We start from the raw sequence: 20,880 nt of genomic DNA, 5'->3' as shown, positions 1-20,880 counted from the left end.
GACTTTTCTCCCTAACAGTATGTTTTCTTCTCTTTCTTTTTTTTTTTTTTTTTTGGTAATAACAGGCCAATATTTATTCTTTGATTAAGATTACAATTAGGCTAACAGTAAATTCATGGCTTTGCTCGTAAGGCGTGGGGATTTTTGACTCAGAATCTGCATAAACAGTAGTATAAAAAATTGGTGGAGAACATGGGCAACCTAGGCTACAGTTTTGATGCCACAAATTCTGCTTTTAACCTCAAGGGTGTTCCACCATTTGAAAGTATTTTAGATTTTGTTTACAATCACCCAAATGCAAATAGTGACACTTTTGTTTCAACAGTTTTTGGTTTTCGGAGGAGGCAGAATGTGGTATCTAGGCAGGACCAACATAATTACTGCAGGAGCAGGAAAAAATTAAGCAGCAACACAAATAAGCCAACACTCTACAGGTCTGGTGGCCATTATTATAGATCTTCAGGATTTAGAAGATAGAGGCGCTGTAGTCATTTGATTTCTCTTCTTCCTCCCTAAAGTCAAACTATTTCTTAATTCTAGGTTCACTAAGTCAATTCATTATACCCTTGACAAGTATTTTTGGGGAAAGATAAAATTTCGGTATTGATTCACAAGCTAATTCCCCAAGAATCTATGAAAGTTTTGGTTTTGGGACTTTTAGATTGATATTATTTAGAAAAAGATAAAATCAATAATATTCAGAATACTAATTTTCTGTTAATCGAAATTATCATGTTTAAATGTATCATTCCTGTGAAATTAATACAGAGATGGGCATCAGAATGGTATTTATACAGTCATCTAGAAATATTAAGGAAAGCTACGAAAACTCCTGCGGGTGAAGTTAAAAGACTTGTGTTTAGACCATGAAATAAATTTGCCCAGCCCTAAGGACATAGTTAGGCCGAGTAAATCATCAAACTTACGCACTTGTTCTTCCAACCACCAAAACTGAGGTGGCTTTCTCACTGCTGAGCAGCAGCTGGTGGCATTACAGAAATACAGGCAAAAAGCAAAGTCCTGCGGGGCTGGAACAAGGGCGGTGACAGCAATCAGCGCTAGGGCGGGAAACAAGTTAAATCGACGGAGCACATTAAAGCTGTTTATTTTTACTCCAACAGCCGTGACCTCACAAATGTTCGTTTACCCGATGAACACAGGTATGCCCTTTTAACTGGAGTCAATTATGCAACCGTACTGTGTGACTCCACCGACACGAGGCGTTTGGCCCACGCCGCTACACGTTAGCTACACTGAATTTCACTGAATTCACTGAATTTTATAGAGTTGGAAGGGACCATAAAGATCATCTAGTCCAACTCCCCTGCCGAAGCAGGATTGCCCAGAGCATGTCAGAGCATGTTACTCAGGACTGCATCCAGGCCGGTCTTGAAGATCTCCAGAGAAGGGGACTCCACAACCTCCCTGGGCAGCCTCTTCCAGGGCTCTGGCACCCTCACCGGAAAGAAGTTTCTTTACACGATACGTCCTGGCCTGTACCAGGAACAGCGTGGCCAGCAGGAGCAGGGCAGTGATGGTGCCTCTGTACTGGGCACTGGCGAGGCGTCACCTCGAGTGCTGTGTTCAGTTCTGGGCCCCTCACTACAGGAAGGACATTGAGCTGCTGGAGCGTGTCCAGAGGAGAGCCACCAAGCTGGTGAGGGGTCTGGAGAACAAGTCATACGAGGAGAGGCTGAGGGAACTGGGCATGTTTAGTTTGGAGGAGAGGAGGCTGAGGGGGGACCTCATTGCCCTCTACAACTCCCTGAAAGGAGGGTGTAGAGAGGTGGGTGTTGGCCTCTTCTCCCAAGGGAATAATGACAGGACCAGAGGAAATGGTCTGAAGTTGGGGCAGGGGAGGTTTAGATTAGTTATTAGGAAGAATTACTTTACTGAGAGAGCGGTCAGGCACTGGAACAGCCTGCCCAGGGAGGTGGTGGAGTCGCCATCCCTGGAGGTATTTAAGAAACATGTAGATGTGGCACTTCAGGGCATGTTCTAATGCCCGAGATTATTGGGTTGTGTCTGTTTGTGGGTGGGTGTGGGGTGGGGTTGTGGGTGTGGTTTGGTTGTTTTTTTTTGTTGTTGTTGTTGTTTTTGGTTTTTTGTTTTGTGGTTGGACTCAATGATCTCAAAGGTCCCTTCCAACCATGAAGATTCTGTGATTCTGTGATTCTGTTATTAGGGGTGTATTTCCCCCTGCGGTGCAAGGGAGTGCAATTACTGCCACCTAAAATGAAATAGAACTTCATTACATTTACAGAACAGCCTGTCAGACAGCTAAAACTTTGTTAAAACAAACACAAGCAATAGTATTTTACACAAAAAGCATATTGAACATATCACTAATCTTTTTTTTTTTCTTGAAATATCCAAAGGTTAAGGCAGAGAGTGCCCCTTACCTCCTCGCTTGTTTAACTTGGCATACCCTGGCACGTAGCTGCTTGTCATAGACGAGGAGCTGCTGAAGGAGGAGTGGGGTAATGCTGAGACCAGAGGTTCATCACACTTTTCTGAAACACAAGAAAAGAGATTCACTTTACGCTGTTCATTATTCATGCATATCAAGGGGCAATGCGCCCTTTCTTTTTCTCTTGGGTAATAACATAAACCAGCCTTGGTATTTTTGTACTTGGTAAAAAATACCAGTACTTGGTATTTTTGTGTAGGGTGCTGCACCTGGGGAGAAATAACCCCCTGTACCAGGACAGGTTGGGGGCTGACCTGCTGGAGAGCAGCTCTGAGGAGAAAGACCTGGGAGTCTTGGTGGACAACAGGATGACCATGAGCCAACAATGTGCCCTTGTGGCCAAGAAGGCCAATGACATCCTGGGGGGCATCAGGAAGAGTGTGGCCAGCAGGTGGAGGGAGGTCATCCTCCCCCTCTGCTCTACCCTGGGGAGGCCCCATCTGGAGCACTGGGACCAATTCTGGGCTCCCCAGTTCAAGAAGGACAGGGAACTGCTGCAGAGGGGACAGCAGAGGGCTACAAAGATGATGAGGGGCCTGGAGCATCTCTCTGATGAGGAAAGGCTGAGGGACTTGGGTCTTTTTAGTCTGGAGAAGACTGAGGGGGGATCTGATCAAGGCCTATAAATACTTAAAGGGTGGGTGTCAAGAGGGTGGGACCAGTCTCTTTTCAGTGGTGCCCAGGGACAGGACAAGAGGTAACGGGCACAAACTGGGACATAAGAAGTTCCATCTAAAGATGAGGAGGAACTTCTTTCCTGTGAGGGTGGCATAGCCCTGGCAGAGGCTGCCCAGAGAGGTGGTGGAGTCTCCTTCTCTGGAGACATTCAACGTGTCTGCCGGGACACGTTCCTGTGCAACCTGCTCTGGGTGGACCTGCTTTGGCAGGGGGTTGGACCAGATGATCTTCAGAGGTCCCTTCCAACCCCATATCACTCTGTGATTCTGTACATGTGGAATGCATGTGGCTACATCCAACATTTCAGTATAAAAACCCTATACCCAAACAAAAAAAAAAGTCAAACCACAAGAAAACCCATAAACAAACAAATAAACCACACAGACACACACCTCCTGACACGGGAAAATAAAGACTTCAGCAAAGTCAGGAAAAAATTAGGTAATGGTAACGTTATTAGGTAATGGTGGCCTAACCATGGGCCACCACTCTCCTTATAGATACTGTAAACAAACAAAAAAGCCTGCCCCGATATATCTGGAATGTTTTTGTTGACCCGAAAATGTAGTGCTAAAGAAAAATATTATCATGAAAGCTTTGTAAGAAGTAGATAAGATACAAACTTTCAGTTCTGTAATAAAAGTGCTGATAACCTGATATTTTAAAAAAGAAAATAAATTAGTTCACATGAATAAATGCCTATCAACTATCACATTTACTGAAAAGAAATTAACAAAATAATCTCTTTTTAAAAAATATAATCTCTATAATCCATTCAAACACTTCACTTCTATTTGACTCAGTATAAAGAAGATTAACTTGGTATTAGCAACTAAGATGGGAGAAAACAAAATCAGAATCCTTACCCTTCTAATGAAGAAAAAAGTTTAAAACAAACCCGCTGTTGTATGAACTTATGTAAATTAGAATAAAGAGAACCAGCTTTGGATTTTTTCAAATACTTAGATAGTTAATGTACTGCCCTTTGTTCTAGTTTTTCCTCAGTTATTTCCCCAGATGGGTGAAATATGTAGGTTAAATTACTCGTTTACATTTCAGGTACAACCTACCACAGCAGAAAAAAAAATATGTAACCTGCCCGAATGGGCTTGACTCATCTTTCTAAACACACAGGCTGCAGGGCAGTCTCTGCCACCAGCGGAAACACCCCCGGTTTATGTACCTGGAAAGCATTAGACCACCCCTGATGGGTAGAGTGGATCCCACACGGTGACTAAATTAATCCTGCCCTCAAAGGAGGAACTTTAAGGGGGAAAAAAAAAAGGATTGTGACTGAATCCAGTCGTTTATAATGCAGGTCTCCTAAAATTTCCAGGCTCATGTAATGAAAAATAAAATGACTTACACAGCAATAGAAACTGAAGCACAGAAGTACAGAAGAACATTAGTTCGTGAATCAGTACTTTGACATTTAACAAAATAAATAAGTTTTCTTCAAAAATCTCTGAGAGTCTGTTAAGGGAAAAAATAAAATTCATACCGGCATAAAAGCAGAGGCAAGAGTAAAGGGCAATTGCTTTGCACTAAACTAAAGAACAATTCCAATGACTTCAAAGTTCAATACCACACTATTTAATGATGGAATTTTGACAAGGGAAGATAAATGGTTTTAAGCACTAATGTTTATGCCACAAAACAGAAGGATCGATTCCCCTCTTCCCCCTGCTTCGGCTGCAGCCACACGGCACATTTGCTCAGAGGACCGCAGCTGGATGGGTACAGTGCCCTCTGCTCACCTCCCGTCCCATCCCATCCCACCCCATCCCATCCCGTCCCGTCCCATCCCATCCCATCCCATCCCATCCCCCACCCAAGCAGCCCCCCAGGGTCACACGGGACCCCTCTCCAGCAGCAGGGGTAGAGCACGGAGCAAGGGCTTATGCTTTAAGATCTTGGGGGCCAGGCTGCTATTATTTCCAAGTAGTACGAGGTTAGAGCTTAAGAACAGAAGTGTTCTTAAGAACACTTAGAGCAGACTGAAGTGCTCATTACAAATTTTGCCCTAAATGTCATAATCACACAAAGACGGAATTAACTGAGCAAGTTTTTCTCGTGTTTTCTTTATCTAGAGCTGTATTTTTGGTAGTTGGTAAAAATGGGTTTTCAGCTAGAAGACTGCTAGCGAACGGCCCTCGCTGCAGTCAGCAGTGTCACCTAGCTAGAGATTCAAAGTCATTTGTCATTAATTCTGTGGTCTAGGTAAAAATGGAATGAAACATTTAAAAGCAGAAGAACACATCATCAGAAATATTTAAAAAATACTTTACCAAACCTGTTCATAGCATTTTCCTCTGCTTATCTCACACGATACTTACTGTTAAGGAAAAAATATGTTCTCATTATTAATGAGAACTCAGGTTGAACAAGTAAAGCACCTCTGTCCTTTGTTCAGTTTCCTGTGTTGTTGTGGGGTTTTTTAGTATATTTTTAAAGCAAACTGTTAGGTTTATACAGTTCTGCCTCACCCATAGCTTCATACTAGGGTGGGGTTGGACTGGGGAGGATCATCTTCATGCATCATCATGGAAGAATATTAGGAATAGAAAGATTTAGCTACAAAACTGTTTGCTAGTTATGCATTTTGATTAATTTCTGAATATAATGGGAGGCTACTGGTCATGATATTCCAAAAAAAAAAACAAACAAAAAAAAAGAGCTATCCTAAATCACAACCAAAAAAAAAAGTTTTAAAAAGGGATAAAATGTGAGCAAAATCTTAATTTCTGCAAACAAAATTAAACCCAGATTTTAGACAATGTGTTCAGAAACAACACAACATCTGAAAAAAAACCTCGTGAAGTCGTAGAAGCTTATCAGAACTTTTATTCTTTTGCTGATCCCAGTAGCTATTGAGAAAACCTCCTCCTTTTGCTTTGACAGCTACTATGTTGGTGCTACTACTGATGAAGCAACACAAAAAGAAATATGGAAAAACTTTTTTGGAAAGAGTACTACCTTCTAAATCATCATCCCCCTCTACGGCCTGCCTTGTCTCTCTGCTTTACTAATCCATCCTCTTGGATTCAACAGAGTAAGACAGAGAAGCCTGACACCGTTGAAAAATAAAAATCAAATCCCAGAGGGAGTATCACTCTATATTTGCCACATTTGTCACAATTTTTACAGTCATGACTGTGCTTCATTTGGTGTATATGCGCTTTTGAAGTTTTGAACGTATTAAGCTTTGTTTTGAAAGTATTAAGCTTTCTTAGTTTGGTTGGAATCACCAATAGTGGGGAAGGGGGCAGAAAAAGCAGAGCTGACGTAGTTTTCCTTCGCTGTTGTTTAGATCTGCATTCACTTCCTATGCCTGTTTTGGGATACCAACTAATAAGCTAAAGAATAAAACCAAAAATACCTTACTTACTCATTTTTTAAAAAACAAACACACACACACACACAGTCTGCCTGCTCATTTAGGCTTCAAAATATAGGAAATTCACCACAAATGTGTATGAATTATAGGGAAGGATTCAACTTCAAATGAATAGATGTTAAAAAAGACATTAAATCTCATCAATAACTCACGACTTCAGGTCCAAGAGAACAAAAGTTAAAAGACTGCTTACATAAGCTAATATTTCTAGCCCTGTATGAAAGTTCCACTAAATATATTGCACTATTTAAACTTCCTTCATAACATGAAATGCTGTTATGCCACAGATTTAAGAGAAAAAAAAAAATCCTTGGGAACTGTTGGTTCTTTCAGCAGTTTTAGTTATTTCCTGCAGAATCCAATTTTTTACTTACTAAAACCAGAATCATATATACCTTCCTGTTACTGAGATATAATAGGTTTCCCCATATAAGTCAATGTACTGTGCCCTGTTAATCAATTACAGAGCACACTCTCCTGCCAGCATCGGAGCAGCGAAGAAATAAACTCTCCTCCACACCATTTATCTCAGTGATGTATTAACAGCCAAGCCAGCTCAGGTCCATTTAAATGTTAACTTCCTGCAGCAAAACCCCATTTCCACCCCACTCCATTCTGTTCAGATCGAAAAAACTGATAACTTTGTCATAGGTATGATGACATTTGCTACTCCGACTTTTCTGTTCCGAGGGAAATCGCAGTGTATGTCCATCAGAAACAACTTTCCGTGAGGTTCGAGTAATTAGATCAATGGAAGAAAGGTCACCTAATGTCATTAAATACAAATGCAAAACCTCTGCAATCCACAAGCCTCAAATTCGTAAGGGATTTAGGGGAATCCTAGGGGATGTAGAAGGGAAGGACTGCTCTGCACTTGCTCTGTTCTTACATGTTTTCTCGGGCACCTGGCTATTGGAAACCAGGTACCAGGAGAGATGGACCTTTTGTCCTACCAAGTGCAGCCTCTCATATGTTCTGGTGTTTGCACTCAACAGAACCAGGACAGGATAGCTGTCCTTTCCTGTTTCACAGTTTATTTATATAGTCTACCTGTCATGCTGGACGGACTAAAAAAGGGCTGTCTTCTACTTTGCCTGCAATTGCTTTAATTTCCACTTGGTTAGTCCATGAACTATTTGGGGAATAAGGACCAGACTATCTAAAGGGACAGGCCTTGACCGTGGCACCAAGCAGACCATATACACACAAACTCTTGATTTATGAACCCCAGAGGCTGTTAAAGCTTAATCCTCGCTATGCCAGTGACTTCAGTGCTTTTTGGTGGGCAAAGCAGAGTAAAAAAAAAAACAACTTCACAGAAGTCTGTTCAAATGCTTAGCGTCCTGATCAATAAACAGGTCACCTGTAAAGTTGCTGACAGATCTTATCAAAGCAGTCTGAGTAGATGAAAAAGACAATCTGCAGCTCATCTGTATCTTCTTGACATTTGTATCTAGCTGTAGGTTGGAATGCATACAAACAACTATACGTTTGGAAACATTAAGACATGGGAACAGCAGATATTTATAGTTTTTATTAATAATTTGAAGGTGCATCAGAGGATCTCTCAGAAGTTCTTACAAAGACTCTGTCAGCAAAGTAAAGAGAGAGCTAAGATGTGTACAGTGCTTCTAAAAAAGAAAAAATATTTGGATACTGATAAATAGCACTCATCAGAGACAAGTGGTGTCTTGTGGTGGAAAAAAATACCAAAAAAAAGTGGAAAAAAAGTGGTGGAAAAAAATACCAAACCTAAAATCCACAAATTCACCCCTTCTTCTTCAAAATCTTCAGCCAAGATTTCCTATCAATTTACAATCCATTATCATAATTCTGCTGTAGGATACTAGCTGTAAGACATAAACATGCTGCCAATAACAACTTTACTAAAAAAAGCCCCATATGTGTATGCCAGAAATGAAGATCTCGAAAGCCCGTCAACTTAGATGCAATAAGGCAAATGACTGCAATGTCAATATTGTGCTCTGAGTCCAAAATAGCCACAATTAATTGCTAGCAGAACATGAAACAGATGAGTCAATCTGAAGTGGCATTTAAAAAAAATCATCTCAGCCAAGAAATACACAAAACCATGGCTTTCTGACAAAAAAAAATTCTTAACCGTTTCTCTTTTATACAGTATTTTCACTGTACAAACAGAATATTTATGATACAAAAATTTTAACTATTACTAGTATATCCAACTCATTAATTATACAAATTGCCTGTCAAGTGCAAGGAAAAAAAAAAAGTTTAAAGCAACTTTTAATCTTTAGTTGTAATGCAAGACTCCCATTTTAAAATATGAATTCTAAAGTACACGTTGGGGAGCAAGGGAGGGACTCGTATCATCTGGGTTTAATTTGTACCGAGTGCTAAACGCTAGTTATCCTGAACTATTTTTCTCCTCCAATTTGAATATCTAGAGTGATTTCTCTGCAGCGTGCTGAGGAGAAAGAGGAAGCCACCAAGCACTTCTGAAAAGCAGTGCTTGAGATTGCAAGGGCACTCCGGAATGCGGATAAATAGGGATAGGAGTTGGCATATCTCCAGCAACAACCAGTAGGAATATTGATGTGGCTGGTTTGTATTAGTATGCTGAGACAGCCTGACTTTTCATATTGCATAGGCAGGTTTCATAATCTGAAATGAATGCTAGAATCCACTGTGTTTAACTCACAAGGCTGTGTGTGTCCCCCCCCCGCCAAGAGAGTAGGAATAAATAAGCGGCGTAAGTCACCAGAATATTTTATGCACTGTTTCAAACAAATTTTTAAAGCCTCGCTAACTGAAAAGTGGAAGATGCTACAAAGCACCTCATGGTCAATGGTAACTCCTTTTAAAAAAATCAAACTTAGAAGCAGGTGATACCGAGGACAGCCTATCACAGGTTTCATTTCAATGACAAGAAAAGCAACCTTGGCCCTGTGTCACAAGGCTGCTGCTCGGTATGGTAACCAAGCACGTCACCATGTGTGACAGGAACGCTGCTGGAGGAACCCTTCCCTTAGTCCTCAGAAGGGCTGCTAATGAAAACAATAAACACTGACAGTAATGGCTGGCAAACGTCAGGCAGGTCACACCTCATGCTCCAAGTTCTTAAGTCAGCAAGAAATCAACAAAGAGCTTATCAAGGAAGACCTTCTCTTATTGGGAAAGGAAATAATTGCCTTTCAGGTGTTATTTCCCAAATGTACCAGCCTTTGGCACCTCTGGGGTGGTTCAACCACCTTTTGCTTTATCCATGTTCTGTTGTGTTTTTCATGATGTGGGAGATAATTAAAAAAAAAGTCTACCATATACATAGAATCATAGAATCATCCAGGTTGGAAGAGACCCTTGGGATCATCGAGTCCAACCATCTACCCCACTCTACAAAGTTCTCCCCTACACCATATCCCCCAACACCACATCTAAACGGCTCTTAAACACATCCAGGGATGGTGACTCAACCCCCTCCCTGGGCAGCCTGTTCCAATGCCCGACCACTCTTTCTGTGAAAAATTCTTTCCTAATGTTCAGTCTAAACCTACCCTGCTGGAGCTTGAAGCCATTCCCTCTCGTTCTGTCATTAATTACCTGTGCGAAGAGACCAGCACCAACCTCTCTACAGTGTCCTTTCAAGTAGTTGTAGAGAGTGATGAGGTCTCCCCTCAGCCTCCTCTTCCTCATACTAAACAGTCCCAGCTCCTTCAACCGCTCTTCATAGGATTTGTTTTCCAGGCCCTTCACCAGCTTCGTTGCCCTCCTCTGCACTCGCTCCAGCACCTCGATATCTCTCTTGGATTGAGGTGCCCAAAACTGGACACGATACTCCAGGTGTGGCCTCACCAGTGCTGAGTACAGGGGCACAATCACCTCCCTACTTTTGCTGGTCACGCTATTTCTAATACAAGCCAGGATGCCATTGGCTTTCTTGGCCACCTGGGCACACTGCCGGCTCGTATTCAGCCGCTTGTCAGTTAGAACCCCCAGGTCTCTTTCTTCCAGGCAGCTCCAGCCACACTTCCCCAAGCCTGTAGCAATGCACGGGGTTGTTGTGGCCCAAGTGCAGAACCTGGCACTTGCTCTTGTTGAAACTCATGCCATTGATTTTGGCCCAATGATCCAATCTATCTAGGTCTCTCTGTAGAGCTTCCCTATCCTCCTGGGAATCAACACTCCTGCTTAACTTGGTGTCATCTGCAAACTTGCTGATGATACACCCTATGTCCTTGGTACTGTTACTTTGTTTTTTGTTTTTTGTTTTTGTTTTTAAAATAAAAAGCTAACTTTACTCCCCAACAAGTTTCTTGGACCGCTCTATTGACTCGATTGGGATGATGATTGCTAGAGTGGAACCTTCATTTTTCACTCTTCTGTCCCACCTCCTGTCCCAAGTGGGACTCCCTTTGTACCACGCACACGTTAGAAGGGTAATAAAAACTAATCCACTTTTTAAATACTTTAAGCCACAACAAAGCTGTCCACACTCTCCCTGGGCAGACAGGGTAATAGTCTGCACGCAAAAGGGTTACTTTCCCAGTTACCGTTCCCATTTGCGCTTCAGGAAGTCAATGCAAGTCTTCCAGAAGCCACAATTGGCTTCTTGTTTGCTGTTTCTACTGGCCCCCATTGCTTTGATCTGTTATTTCTCACGGTGCTCTTGGGAGCAGAGTGCTCTTTCCATCTTGCAGAAGTCTGCAGCTTCCCCACATTGACTGACATTTCGCAGGACAGTCTTGACAGACTGGGGGGGAGCCAAGTTCACGTTCAGCTTCATAAGCAAATGAGCCCAAGTGTAACTGAAGCTTTTCTGTAAGAATCTCTGGAGCTCAGCTGTAATCTAAAAGATTAGAGCAGCTCATATTGATCGTCCGGCACGTTTCATATCCCACTTCAAGTTGCATACCATCAACAGAGATAACACACTGTCGCTCGAAAGGGTGGCTGCCGCTGAAAAGGAAGAAAATGTAGGAGCTATTTTTCCACCTCCAAGGTGAAACCATAAATTACATTAATTTAGTGCTCTCCACACAACCCTTACTGCTCAAGGTTACTCATTCTGAGGTTTATTTCAAGCCTTTCTATAGATCTCCGTAAGGAAAGGAACGAGCCATGGGTAATGGTTTTTATGGTGGTTACTGTGCTCCTAGCAGAGCCAGTTTCTTTGTTCTGGTTCTGATTCATGAATCAGACTTTGGGCGACGCTGGATGCACCACCATTTGGATGCCCATAGTACTTTATAAGATTTTCCGAAGTATCTTTTTTACCTGAACTTTGTTTCTGATAACCTATTCACTCGTTCTCAGAGTAGCCAAAATCTCGTTAATCCCAAAGGTCACGGCATGGCTACATGTTTTGGCTCCCGTAATAGCGCCCTAGCCCACCCGAGGACCGAGTCCTAACAAACATGAAAACTTTCTTGTCTTGAGGATTTCTTAATAAACATTTGGAAGCACTCGTGGGAAACACTGGGAATGGTAATAGCAAAAATGTGCAATGTATTCCATGAGAACCATCAGCCATTTCTGCCTGCGCTGCCTTCCATCCCATGGCATACAACATCACCAGGCTTCTGGCTTTCACTACTGAAAATGAGAAAAGTTTTAAAGCAAATGTCACTCACTACTGTGATCTACAATTTATACCAGAGACTTTAGGATTTGTTTTTAAATTAAATGAGTCAATGTGGTATCATCACAAGTAGAAAGGTGTACGAAGCAGCCTCTTGAAATTCAGGTTTATCAAAATTTCAACATTTAACAAAGGAAAAATAGAAAACTGTACCCAAAATTTGTGCACTTGAATTTTTCAGGAAAGTGTCAAAATTTTAAATTCTGAATTTACAAAAATGTATTTTTTCTTTAGTATTTTACATCTGGAAAGAACAGAGGTCCTTAAAATTAAACTTGTGTTTATTTTATTATTTAGTAGCATTCAATTTTGAATGATTTAAAAATTATCTGCATTCCTTTTATTGTCGCTAATCTATATCTACAGTAAGGGTTTTGCAGGGTTTTAGTTGGTTGGTTGGTTTTAGGTTGTGTTTTCCTTTTTTTTTTTTCCTAACAGGAAAAGAGTGGACAGAGGAAGCTTTTACACCACTTTAAACCAAAACCATGTCTGGATTGCTTTTGATTTATTTTAGAGTCTGCAGAGTGTTCCACAGGCCAGTGCGAATTTGGCAAACGTTCACACCGTCGCACTACTGCGTCTTTTATAAAGAAATTTATAAACTGCTTTGCACCCTACGCAACTGGAAGAGTTGTAAGAGAAACCTGTCATCTTATTTGCTCAGTTTAAAAAAAAAAACTCCAGTCAATTGCATCTGGACCAGTTAGAAGTCAGTCAGTCTGACTGTACACTTGGGATTTTCTTAAATTAATAGACTGCCAACTCCATGCAAAGTAGCATTCATCATTTTTTTTCATATTTTTTGCAGGTACCTCAGATGTCTCTTCAGTTTTTAACATTCTCACATGTAAATATACTTCTTCACCTTTTCACTACTGGAAATACCTGAATGTTTTGGAGGATGTTTCAGTGAACAAAACTCCTTCTGAAGTATCGCTGCAGACCGGTACCTGTCTGAATTAAGTGTGGAGAAGCCAGGAGTTTTGCCACATAGAAAGTTTTAGAGCAGAGGAACCCACAAGGCTGGAGGAGAGAAGAGAACACTGAAAATCTTCGCAATTTATCTTGTCAAGTCTCATTTAGCTTAAAATACATTTGCCAATTACTGAGCCTATGTTCTTCCTCAGGCGACCTTATATCAACAAGTATCTTTTGTTTGTTTGTTTGTTTGTTTGGGGTGGGTTGGTTTTGTTTATTTGGTTTTTTTCCATTGGTTTGATCTGTTTGTTTTTCAAGACCCAGGGATAAGACAATAACACATGGTAACTAGTTTCCTGAATAACTTCTTTACCAGTCAGCTTAACTTTTCATCATTGCTTTAGCAGGTTTCCATCTCTAAAATTAAACTTTTCTCTTTAACAAAACCAAAACTTGTCATTTTTTCCTCACAATGCATATTCATATTAATGGTCCCTTTACTTTTAACTGTTTTATATCAACGTAAATCTTCTGAATTCAGAGCTTCTACTCCAGGTTTAACCTAATTTAAGCAAAACGAAACAGCCAATAAGGGACTTTAAAATTGCTATCCAGATGAATATAAAAGCAGACCTGCAGAAAGCCAAATATTAACTCTCCAAACAATATAGCACAGGCAGGGAATGAAGATCTTTAAAGCTTGGTGTGCAGAACATACCAGTACAGGTATCAGATCGTTTCACAAAATGAAGGAAGATAACCTTGTAAGAGATAATAAAATGTTTTTATCTACCCACTTGCAGATCGGTTAAGATGCTCAGCAGAAGTCTCATAATGAAGTTAACTCAGAGCAACAGTTGCAGATTCTTATCTGAATGCCTTTTATACTAGAAAACTACCCTTCTCCTATAATGGCCAGGGAGGAAACTCTGCTCCTACCAGACAGACAAAATATTTAATACCATGATGCACCTAAAGCACATTCCACTTTTGGTTAGATGAGAAAAAATAGAAATTAACAGGGTATGCAAAATGCAAGAGAATTGTTTCTCAGTTTGCACAGCAGAAAGTAAACATCACTTAAGCTTAAACTCAGGGGTTTTTTTTTCTAAAGACATTATTAATTCCATGTTCGTGCATTGTTGTTTATTTTCATCTCCCCTTTGGAGAAAGCAGATATGTCATATTTATAGCAGAAGCTATTAGTCGGTTGTTTATCAGGTGCCTACTGTTAGAAGTGATGATAGAAGCAAAAACCAAAACGTGTGTGATATATGAATTAAACTGTATTATACTGACAGATTATTTTTTTCCTGAGAGGAAAAGACAAATAAGGTCTAACCTTGGTTTCCTTCCTCTGCTACTTGAATCTTTTTTTTTCCATTTCCATTCCAACTAAGTACAGAAGGCGTGCTTTCTCAGTTTCTGGCACTGGAGCATGGGAGGATTACCTCTGATTGCATTTTGCAAACTCTTTTGTTAAAGAGCACTCTTTCCCACGTTTCCAAAGAAGTACCAAGTTACCACATCAATTAAATTGTCGTAATACATTGATTTCACTGAAAGTAGCAACAAAATATTACTGAAAAGCCATTATAGCAGGTGAAAGAAGAAATGCTTTTGTTCTTTTTCCTTACTGTTGCATTAATGTAGGGTATATATGGCATACATTTAAGGTCATGTTGGTCTTGATTTGATTTCCCAAAACCAGAAGATAAACTTGCAGAATTTGCTGATATTTATATATATAATTTTATATATATACATCATTTTTTATATATCGATAATTTGCTTTGAGTTTTTAGGGCCAAAATCTTACACAAATTTTGATTAATAGATTGTGGATAGGAAAGGAAAAGGAAAAAACCAACAACAGTGAAATTGAGGAAGAGGGAATAATAGGAAACTGTGAACACAGCTTACACTTCAGAACTTGTCCCCGTATCGTGGATTGAACAGAGCGAGCTGTGTCACACCTGGTCTGTGGGAGGGAGTACACTCAGAGGCTTCTTACACATACTGGGAAACTCAAACCAATTCCGCACCATGGCTGTGAATTTTGACACCAGAGGCCCCAATCTCTTAAACTAACACCTTGAAGAAAGGATATGTAAACGAGAGCAGGCTAGCCAATGTTTTCACATGCCGGTACAAAATCTGCAAGTTGATGCCAGTAAGTGCTCAGCATCCTTAAGCACACCGGAGAAACAGCACGAGGAACAAGTTAGTTCGGGGCAGTAACTTCATGGGACGTGCATTTTGTGGCTACATTTTACCTTATTTCCCAAGGTCTGAAAGTGCCTAGCATTTAATAATTAAAGATAGAATCTTTATTTATTTCCCTAGAGACTAAAGGAAATATCACACCTCTACGGTAAGAGCAGATCAAGATTTGCAGGAATTTGTATATCTGAAGCTGAACAGAACATTTTTCTTTACGATAGACTTGCAAGTTGGAACGCTGAGAATATTTGACTCAGAGCTGTATTTATAGGACTCCTGTTGCTGACACAGGGCAGGGCAACCAGCACCACCTTGTCAGTCTGCTTGAATTCCCAGTTTTTCAGGACTAAAACTTTGGAGTAAAGTAAATGTTTAAACTAAGTGATTTAATTTCCTCAGAAGAAAATAGCAAATATTTTAAAATATCCTTATGAATGGCAGGCCAACTTTTTGCTAACTGAGGATAGTAAAGCCAGAAGTATCAGTCAAAAGTGTCATCTCCGGTTTTGAGATGCCCATCATTTTTTAATTCCATAAAACGTGGTGTGCCCAAACTCGAGCTGTTACTTCTACATTGACTGGAGACAGTAAAATCTTAATGGGGGGGAAAGAAAAAAAAAGACAGAAAGGTTTATGATAGTTCTTTTAATTATTGTGAGGACATACAGACTTGGAGTGTTGCAGGTCCTTCTTTGTTCTTTTTAAAAGTGAATGAAATTCCAGTGCAAGGAAAGCCAATGCCAGCCGTTATTAATCCTTCGCAAGAAGCAATGTGAAACAATTGCACAGCCAGATACCGAATCCAAACAATTTTAAATGTGGCTAAGTGCCACGGTTTGTGCACTTGATGAGGAAAATAACTATCCAAATTTTTTAATAGCTCGAATTTTTTTTAGAAGAAAGAATTGCATTAATTTATTCTTAATTATTTCCTGTCTGTCCAACTGGTAAATGACATGTGAGATTCAGCTGGAGGTAGAATTTTACAAAGCCAGTTACCATGTGTTCTGTTTCTTATTTGGTAGTTGTTTTTTCATTTTTAATTAAAAAAAAAAACCCAAACAGTTAGAGGTCTAACGTGTGTGAATGATTTTTATCATTTGTCTTGAAGGGAACATAAAGGAGAAAAAGATGACAACCAACCATTGGATAGCGGGGTCTGAGTTCTGGGTTGTGTTAATAGGGCGACGTCCAATCAAAAAGACACAACAACATCCACTGATATTTCACAGAATACCTGAGAAAGTCATGATGTTAAATAGAACGAGATAAACACAACAGCCACAGAAGGCCCCAATATTTTGTTTTATAGAGTGCTCCATGCTCATCTTAGTTAGACTTTCTGGTTCTATTTCCTCTCTTGAAGCACTACTACTGTGAGAAAAGGCTTCTCTCACAGGCTTCTCCATCCTAAGAACATCACAGGAGATGTACTAGACCGCAGGTCCCTAAAATACATTAAGTACATTGTGATTAAATAAATTTTGCTTCTTCCTGCAAAAAGCAAAAATGTGTTCGTATTCTCCTCTACAAAACAGACTGTATCAACATTTCCAAAGAACTATTTAACTGAAAAATAATTTCTGACCAGACTCTAGGGTGCAAGTCAATGGACGTGGACTGTCTGCGCCGATCAGTGCTGGCTGATTCACGTCTTACTGGTTCTGTCATACCAGCAGAGACTAGGATGGAAGGAAAGGATGGAAGGATGGTGCTGCACTACTCACACAGTCCGTCTTTACATTGCGCCAGGAAAAACTCACCCGCTTTTGAAAGGAACTAAGCATCCTCAAACAAATGAGTTTTGCCATCCCCGGTAAAGCAGCTTATGCCCTATCGATGCTTGCCCGGTCCCTTACTGTGACGGGAGGAGGAAAGTTTCTGTTGCAGCAGAAGAAAACAGCAAGTAGGAAACCCAGTTCTGAACTTAATGGGGATCAAAATCGATTTTAAAAGGGCTTAATCAAGCAGAGGGTTAGCGTACCATTGTTCCCTTTCGCTGTGAAGGCTAGTTATTACAGCTCCAGGTAACTTTACATGCTCCCAAAGACTTTTTTAACTTTTTAAATAACAGCAAATGTCATTACAATGACCCAAGAGCTGTTTCCTTTTTCACATTTCCTTTTTGTCTCATCAGAAACTCTTGACTTAGAAGCACTCACTAAAGAGAATCATAATGTAATTCATTGTCTTAAAAGCTGGCTGGGAGGATGCTATATATATGGTTTTGTAAGACAGATTTTTAGATAGGATATGTCACTGCATTTCTCTCGCTGATTTAAATTAGCAGACCGACCTTAGTTTAATGTGCTATGGAAATCCAAGCCACTACGTTTTACAACAGCCTACGCTGTCCAGCTTATCCTGCTGGTCATGTAGCATTTTTTTGAATATAAATTGTTGGGTTTTTTCTAATTATCAAATGCAAATGGTGTTGACAATAGCATCGTCTATTATTGTATCCTCATTATCATGCATAGGTACTACTGAGGCATTTTTAAGGCCGAGAGTACCTGGTAATTATGCTTGGTAAAACCTTATTATTACTACATGTTTAACATGTCAACCAAGGAAAACAGCACAGTTAAATTAGCATATCTGAAAAATGAAGGTGACTTATAATTATAGCCCATTCCTTCCAATTTTAATCAGATAGCTGAATATTAAGTTCTAGGCATTACAGTTTACTACCTTTGTCTGGATCATGAATTCCCATTATGTTCAAAGCGAAGGATGCCTGTTGTAACCACACACGACGGTCTGTATCCGTACATACACATACACAGCGATGCAGCATCAGCTGCTTATACCGGCTGCAGATGCCCAGGTCTTGGCAGGGGGGCTGCTGGCTCTGTGGCCAGCAAACACTGGCAGGAGGCTGCCCTGTGGCAAGGGGCAAGGGGACAAGTGTGAGGAAGAGCCCTGCCAGCCCCGAGGGGAGAGCGGGAGGAGGAGGAGGAGGAAGGGCCCCAGCCGCGTCCCCCCACAGAGATTCCCTGGAGAGGGCAGGGGCAGCAGAGAGAAGCGGGTATGGACTGATCACAGCCCCCCGTTCCCCTGCGCCCCTCGGGGTGGAGAAGATCAGGTAGAGAAGCTGGGAATGAAGGGGTGAATGTGAGGCTGGGAAAAATGGGGTTGAGGTCAGGGGGAAAGTGTTTTGGGGTTTTTTGCATTTGTTTTGCACCATCCAACTCTATCTTAATATTGGCAATAAATTCATTTTCCCCAAGTCAAATTTGTTTTGCCCCTGCGGTGACTGGCAAGCCATCTCCCTGGCTTTATGATGACCCACAAGCTGCTTCACCATATTTTCCCCCCTGTCCCTTTGCGGAGGGGAGCGGGGGAGTAACCGGGTGGGGGTGTCCGGCAGCCGGCCAGGGTCACCACCACACCGCTTCACCAGCGACTATCAGAGAGGTGACTTCACCTTGCTGGCCAGACACACCACCGCGTCCATGCCAGTATTGTTGACTAACTGCAGTATAAAAGCATTAAATGTTTTTTACGAATTTTTACGAATCTATTCTGTGGGCATCTGAAGAACACCAAATTAATTTGTAAAATGAATTCTAGGTAGTCGGCTTTCTGCTTCACCGTTTCACTCCCTGTCTTCGGTGTAACGTTCACACCCAGAACAAAGCTGGTCTAGCTTTCATCTCTCCTTGACACAGCCTCTTGGGGTCCCGCCGGAACGAAACGTGGAATTCAGACAGCATTCCTCCCCCTTAAAAGAAATGAGAAGATACCAAAGGAACCTAATTATGCTGACCTTTCCATAAGCAAAGAACACTGAGAAGGCTGGAGCTTAGCTCAGCTCCCCTCTGTGGAGCACAGAGGAGCTGACTGAAGAGCTGTAGGTCAGGAGAGGAGAGCCACCTCGGGAAAGGAAGGAAGGAAGGAAAATCTCTAACTTGCCTACTCTAGGCAGCAATTCTTCAAGTCTGAGCTGGGGCTGCGAAGCCAGGATCCAGCACCATTTGCTGAAACCAAGGGTTGAACTGGAAGATGCACTATTCATCTCTCCGGCAAGCTACTTGTAACGGGAACTTTGAATAGTGAGTGTGACAACCAGCCTGAATTCACACACTATTCTACATTTCAAGCAACCATTTAGAATTGCTCTTCCTGGGATATATGCATCAGCAGCAACAGCGTACTGTCATGAAAGCATTATGATTTATCTTCACATCTGCATATTCAATAGTGTGCCTTTCAATAGGAACTTTAACCATGCAGTGCTGTCAGTCACCATAAATACATAATGCTGCTTTGCAATAAGACAGTCTCATATTTCGACCTCTAACAAGATTTGGAAGTTTTTATCAAACCTCAGATAACCTACTGAATGCGCCGTGCATTGTCCTTTTACAGATTCCTTCACTCAATTATCCAGAATTACTCTGGCTAACGATCACCAAAAAGCCTGAAGCTAAAAGTAAAACGACTCGATCCTTTCTTTCAACTATGAATGAAGGACATTGCAGAATAAGGAAAATTTGCAATAATATCATTCCTAAGATCATACGCCATGTAAAATAGTGCCTTTCAAGCTTGCTTTTCTATCCCCCTTCTGAATTCGTAAACGATCGATGAAGATACGTCCAATCAAGTATGTATAATGTATGTAAGTTCCCAGAAAAAATGAAGTCAGAAGGTATTGAAAACAATTAGGAAATAATCAGTATAAATGAAATTCAAGTAGAAAAGGCAATGGCAAAAAAAAAAAAAAAAAAGGTTAAACTGATTTATGTCATGAACCTCTGATTTTCCTCAATAAATTCTCCTTAAATTTAACAAAGTGGATTTGTATTTATTAATAGCTTTCCAAATTAAAAAAAAAAAAAATCCACCAAAAAAAAAGAAAACCAAATACTTCTCACTCCTGTTCATTTAATTCTCAGGATTAATTTCATTAAGCCACCCTTAATTTAATTTACAAAGTTAACTTTTATGTTCAATGCAGTCTGCCAGGATAGTAGGCTAAATGTGTGAAGAATTAATTTCCTCTTATAAATGAATGAACAAGATTGGAGGAAGATAAAATGAGTGACTAAGTTATTGCAGTTAACCAAAAAGTTCCATTTTGCTCCCTTATGGAGACTGATGGAATATCGTTTTATTGAACTCCATTATCCTAATGAGAAGATATTCTATGCTTGATCTTAGCCAAAAGGCCGGAGAAGATACTTTAATGACTTATTGCTTCTGCTTAATAGGGAGATTTCATAATTACTGAAACTGCGTCTGTTTGATTAATGAGCCTTTTCCAGCGTCCATGCTGTTTCTTTCAGTTTGGCTGACAATATGCACTGGAAGCATACACACAGATGCTTTTCAGCCTTCGTATGTGTACAAGTAAAACATTATCGAGAAGAAAAATAAGGAGGACCACAAACAAGACAGCATAATTACAAATGTTCCCTCCATTTCTGTTCTTGTATAGAAAATCAAGTTTGCAATAAACAATGAAGTAGAATTTTATGGCTCATCTTAAGGGCAACTTGGGATGGCTTGGAATCAAGCTGAAAAAAAAAAAATCAACACGGGAAATACATAAATAAAGGAACACTGATGTTG

At 40.6% G+C, this 20,880-nt stretch overlaps 1 protein-coding gene across 1 annotated transcript in view; it reads right to left on the bottom strand.

Annotated features, from left to right (window-relative positions):
* Positions 1 to 20,880, bottom strand: part of CNTNAP2 (contactin associated protein 2) — an 864,917-nt gene that overhangs the window by 810,103 nt on the left and 33,934 nt on the right. Inside the window, exon 2 of the mRNA XM_074146844.1 lies at positions 2,403 to 2,513. Within this exon, the coding sequence (XP_074002945.1) occupies positions 2,403 to 2,513 (111 nt within the window). The remainder of the gene's footprint in view (positions 1 to 2,402; positions 2,514 to 20,880) is intronic.

Source organism: Numenius arquata, chromosome 4, assembly GCF_964106895.1.
Source record: "Numenius arquata chromosome 4, bNumArq3.hap1.1, whole genome shotgun sequence".
Taxonomy (NCBI): Eukaryota; Metazoa; Chordata; class Aves; order Charadriiformes; family Scolopacidae; genus Numenius; species Numenius arquata.
The sequence above is the reverse complement of the archived record's forward strand: the minus strand, read 5'-3'. Positions and strand labels throughout refer to the sequence as shown.